At 40.0% G+C, this 6,000-nt stretch overlaps 1 protein-coding gene across 8 annotated transcripts in view; it reads right to left on the bottom strand.

The window, feature by feature from the left end:
* nfixb (nuclear factor I/Xb) overlaps positions 1-6,000 on the bottom strand; it is a 155,438-nt gene that overhangs the window by 99,689 nt on the left and 49,749 nt on the right. The window contains exon 1 of one of the 8 annotated variants that reach the window (XM_017487805.3): positions 622-857. The exons of 6 other annotated variants lie outside the window; for them this stretch is intronic. In XM_017487805.3, coding sequence (XP_017343294.1) covers positions 622-624 — 3 coding nt within the window. In that variant the 5' untranslated portion in view covers positions 625-857. Of the gene's footprint in view, positions 1-374; positions 531-621; positions 858-6,000 lie in introns of those variants that run through there. One more of the 8 variants, XM_047150060.2, reaches the window with a different exon arrangement.

Raw genomic sequence — 6,000 nt, 5'->3', positions numbered from 1 at the left:
AAAAAAAAAAAAGTACTAAATAAAATGAAAAATGTTAATAAAATGGTAAGAAACAGCAGAATATCAGGTGAATGAAAAATGATACATTCTTGAAAGTCACACTGAAAGTTAACATATGCAAAATAATGCTTATACAATTTAAGATAAATTACAAATAACAGTCATAGAAAATGCAAAATATATATCAATTATAATGCCATTTAAGGCTGCTTAAAAAGAGTTGAGCTATTTTAGAAGCACAATTAGGCGCATTTTGTAAATAAAATGCCCAAAATCCAGTTCTTTAGTGCAGGTAGCCATCATTAGTCAGATCGGGCCAATACAAGTGCTGATTCCAGCAACAACAGAAGCCCCATTCACATCCCCAATAATACCTTCAGCATACAGCGCTCAGTGACAAAGCTCAAACCGCGCCACGGTGCCAGCATACCAGGGCCATCGTGCCCCAACCCCTCAGCGCCAACCCTCGCCACCATGAGCCCACGGTTCAACTGCGCCGCTTCAACACCTGCCATCACAACCTCTCTGAGCCGCAAGCATGCAGCAGAAATCCACACATGTTCACATGACCAGCAAACTCACAATGCAGCAAGAGGTACAAAGAGAAAGCCGGGTAGTTACCATGTTGCACTCTCATTATAGGTTTGGCACGCAGCTCAGAGTGGGGAGGGGAAAAAACCCAAAAAAGAATCAGCCTGTGCCGGTTTCTTCACTGCTCGCTTGCCGCCGAAGCTACCACTGGTTTGGCAGAGTCCAAAAAATTTGGCAGAAGTTAAAGAACTTGGAGGAGACGGAAGACACTCCACTTGCTACTGAATGGAGGAGGAGAAAATTGTTTCGATGATTAAAAACGAGAAACAATTTTTTAAAACAATTTCAAGACGTCCGCAGGATGAAAGAAGAGCTCACTGCTGCTGAAATAGTTCCTAGTAAAATCACGGGGGGAAAAAAAGAAATCAAGATTTTATTTTTAAAAAATTATGACGGAGTAAAAAAAAAAAAAAAAAAAAAAAAAAAAAAAAATGCAGGTGGTATTATTAAAAAACAACTGGTAAAGTCACGCTCAAAATAAACACGCCGTTCACAAGTTTAAAAATAAAAAAATAATAAAAAATTAAGCCAGACAAAAAAAAAAAAAAACCTTGGCAAGATGTAATTGGTGGTGGTGTTTGCTTAGATCTTTGAGTCCTGCAGAACATACAAAAAAAGAATCACACATACATACACACACACACACACACACACACACACACACACACTCACATATACGCTCAATCCCTCACACATACGTACACACTCCTGCAAAGAAGAAGGGGGGAGCTGGCAAGAGCAAAGCGCAGAATATGGGGAGGAAAAAAAAAGAGAGGCGAATCAATGTTGGACGAGCTCATACGACCGCTGGCAAACCCAAGTGCTGCTTCTTTTTTTTCCTCTCTTTCTCTCCAACACTCTCACTCGATCACGATCTCTCTCTCTCTCTCTCTCTCTCTCTTTCTCGACCTATACGTGTTCTTTCCCTAACCATTGCCTGAGTCTTTGCCAACATGAGTAGGGCCCACCTATTTGGCAACGAGATGTCTGTAGCCCAGCCAATGCGTTCGCTTCAGGAGTTGAAAGGGAGGGAAAAAGAGAAGAGGGCAGAGAGAGAAAGAGACAGAGGGAGGGAGGAAAGGAGCGAGTGAGAGTGTGTAGTCCGGTCCGTCGGCACACAATCTGCCAATCTGAACGGTTCCTATGTGCCATAGAGGCAAAGTTCAACATACACTCCTCAGATAGCGATCTTGCCACTTGCACCAAGTCGTAGCGGCCATCCTCATGTCTGCACTCCGCTTCTTCTTCCCCCGCGAACGCTTTTTTTTTTCCGCCACTTGCGTAATGCCTCCTTGGCACAGGGTGACGGGAGAGAGCACAGAGCTCCCACAAAAATCCCAACGGACCCAGCAGCCGGCAGCTGCTCCTGGATTTAGCACCCCGAAACAAAGCCATGAGAGAGCAACACGCCTCCCCGTTTCACCAAATACTGATGCGTGCATGTCCGATTAAGAAACAAACACATGCCGCTCTCACGCGTCTTAGCACCGAACCCAGGGAGCTTTATTACACACATCCAGGGACAGGAGGGCACACTAACTATCTGACCCACTCACATGTCCATCAGCCTGGTATTTTTGGAAGCTGTGTGTAACAGTGCTTTCACATTGAGCAACAATACCACAGACTATAATCATACTGCGAAACTGTGTGTTTAAACATTACAATCCAAGAGTGTGTGTCTCCTTCTTTTAGATGATACGGTACAGGTTAAACAAGTAACAAATCGAAATATTTCAATTCACTGCTGATCCGACAGGGTTCAATTCAGCGAACATATGATTTGATTCAGTCCGATATGATTCACTTCAGTTCAGTTTAACTTTTGCATATATATAAAAATGAGTTTGTCAAGATTTCCTGCTAAGCTTTTGTTGAAATTGATGTATTTCCAAACTTTCGAATTGGTGCTGTGATGCTCTCTCTCTCTCTTACACACACCACACACACAAATGCACACCTCTTCATCAATTGTGATGTGCATCAATTTTTGATGCCAGTTCAATTTTGGCCATTTTCCTTTTCACTCCCAACCGGACCTAGGCTTGCTAACCGATGCGGCCATCCCAGAGACACCAATTTTCCGATTCCAATATTCTTTACACCTTTATTATATTCCTAACAGGCATCAAATATCTCGCTCGGCTAGTAAGACGTAGTTTTTTTTCATAGCCCGCTGCTTACAGTGGTCCAAATCACATGTGGCAGATGAGCTCAGTCAAATGTCCAACAGACGCCACAAGCCATAAGCTTCCCTGTTCTGAATTTACAGACTGTGTTGCAACTGAATGATTGGGAGCAAGAACAAACAAAGGCGTATAAACGAACCGCTATTCTATATAAGCCTGGAAACATGCGCAGGCAGAGATGAGAATAAATGCGAAATGAAATTGAAGAAATGTGCAGCTGAGACTGAAATATATAGCCTATATGACTGGGCTCCGCTCCGATATTATGATGGTTACGGTTGCTGCCAGCAGACATTTTCTGGCTACGGATCCGAATGTAACCACAACTTGGACATGGAAGTGGCAGACTATCATACACATGCAAATAGCCATTAAATTAAGCAGGCCATACACGGCACCAGCTGAAGAGCACAGTGATAATAGTGCCCATACACATCCACCTGTCACAACGCAAACCATCCCTCTTATTTACCTTAAACCTCTTCATTATTATGATCTCTTTCAAACAGGATTCAATGTGTCAAAAACAACACCTGCTTGAGGTCTTTTGTAAGATGCTAATTAAAGCACAACCTGAAGTGAGGAGCATTTGTTTATGAATGTCAGTTGGTTCAGATGCAGGAAAAGCCCATATGTAAAACAAACAAGGCGCTTTGTGTATGAAATACAGTCTTTAATGACTTCCTCCGGTAGAGCCAGAGCTTATATAGTCAATAATTAGTCAATTATTAGACGTGAACAGCAGATGCATTTGTGGCTTCAGATGGAGAATCTTGTTTTTCTGGAGTGTGTATGGAACTTGTACAAACACAAATTCCTGTTCATATACAGCCTGATTATGGATGTAATGAGGCAAAACACATCCTTTGTTAAGCAAAAATATCTTATTGTTTATTAAGCAACTACGAGTCATTTACCAGTACCACAGCTTATAAATAATAGTCAATAAGCAGCCGCAGGCTCGGAAAGCGTCTCGTGAGCAACTTGCATTACGTCCAAACATACTATTTTGACTTACTGTCACTTACAATCATCACACACTATTTACAGCTGTAGTATTTTTGCTGGAGTTTACGACACGTGTCAAGAAGTCTGTAAAAAACACAAAAAAAAATGGCAAGGAAATCATCACTCACTATTGTAGTGTGCTTCATAGCAGTCCACTTCTGCTCCATTCACAGACCCAGCAAAGTGGACCGAACTGAGGACTTGAAAATAGTACTGTAGCACAACCGATAAACATACGAAGAAACTAGCTATAGTTTAGTGATTCTAGTCTTCTAAACATGAATTACGTCAGCTCCAATATCGGATCCTCTGCTGTGGTTTATCTAACCGCATTAGGTTAGAAATGGAAAAATTTCACAAACTTTCAAGAATTTGAATCTGATTTACCCTCTCTGCTCAGAGAACTGACTTCACGGCTTGTTTAAAGACGAATTTAACAAAGTTTGTGTTTATTCTCCGCTTCAAGATGAAAATAGATCTGCCTCATCTGTTCAAAATCCATGGTGCTACTCATCACTGGTAACGGAAGGCACCATTATGAAACCAAACATAATCACCTCAAGTTGTCTTATTAATAGCCATAAAGTAATTATTAATACTTACACATTAAAAGGTAACTGCTGCTGCTATTCAGTCATGTCAGTTGCTTATATGGACCTTTGCAGGGAAGGAATTTTATGTAACTAGATGTTTACAAGTTGTAGTTGGCCTAGGAGGAAAAGTATAATGATAGGTCACTGAGCAAAATGCATTAGATCTCATTCCTGAAGAAATGGCAGCTGAACATTTACCATGATGTATAAGTAGATACAAAATGATTATAGCTATAGTGCAATTAGAAACTAGCCTCACATGTTTTTGTTTCCTATATTCAATATTAAACAGGGAAAAAAGGCTGGCCTAGATAAAGTCTACTTGACACTCAGCTCGATCTCCTAATCTACGAACCCATACGCTAATAACAAATGGAGGCCAGAATAATCAAAACACATTAACATATAGCACATATATAGCCCATTTATTATTACAGAGAATTAAATAAAATCATAATATGTCTCTAAATTGTCACCACATAACATAAAGCGATCACATCCGTTATCTACGCGTCAAGCGTCAAGTCTGGTCCGTCAGCTTGGCCGACGAGGACGAAGACCTCTGCCAACTCAATTAAACAGGCCGAGCGTGTGTATATGTGTGCGCGTGTGTTTTCCTCCTTACCCTGCACTTACAATATTAATGCTTAAAAAAAGAGACAAGACACCATCTCGCTAGTGTCTGCCAGCTTCCGCATGAAAATGAACGAGCTGGAAACACGGCTTGGCATCCAACGCTGACCGAGCATTTGTGTTATTTTGTCGCCGTTGGTAAAAATCCGGTTCCAATTAATAAGAACAGAAATACACCCAAACACCTACAAATAAATGCAGCTAAATTACAACTTGGACGTGGGGGGGGGGCGCGGACGGACGTGTTTAGCTCCCAAGCATGAATTCTGAATAATGGAAGTGTGTAATTTCACAGCCTGAAAAAAAATAAAATAAATAAAAATCTCTCGTGTGGCCAAACTCATTAGCTAATATATTTTCCTGGCATAAAATGTTTAAAATCCATATGCACAGAGATAAATGGATAGAGATAAGGCCTGCAATTATCTCGGATTAACCCATACTATTGATAAAGTGAGTGTAATCTATACAATTTCGTTATTTAAAAACAAAAAAAATTAAAAGCATGAGATTTATCAAAATATTATTACTGATTATAATTTAAAATAATAGTCTCGGTTGAGAAATTGCAACTGTTTGTCAGTGTATTTTGATCAAGATATTTAAGTTGCTTTATTTTTTTTAATTTTTTTTTTTTTTTTAAAAGCCAGAAGTGTATAAGATACTATTAAAAATCATAAGATCTAAAACATTTTTAACCACTGTTAAATCAAACGACATAATAAGGGCAAATAAGAACAGGCCATTTGTCATCTCTATCACCTGTTTTACAAGGACTGCTCATGCAAAACACTCTGGCTTGACATTTGCATGAGCAGCCACATAACTTTACCTGGATTATCAAGAGTGTGCTACAATGCTGATCGCAATTTGTTTAACAATGAGTCAAACAGAACTGTGTCTCCACATGTCACACCTGAATGAACCTAGTGACCCTAACCTACAGCTAAAAAATACTCAGATGATGTCTATGTTTTATATATATA

Source organism: Ictalurus punctatus, chromosome 2 (genome assembly GCF_001660625.3).
Source record: "Ictalurus punctatus breed USDA103 chromosome 2, Coco_2.0, whole genome shotgun sequence".
Classification (NCBI taxonomy): Eukaryota; Metazoa; Chordata; class Actinopteri; order Siluriformes; family Ictaluridae; genus Ictalurus; species Ictalurus punctatus.
The sequence above is the reverse complement of the archived record's forward strand: the minus strand, read 5'-3'. Positions and strand labels throughout refer to the sequence as shown.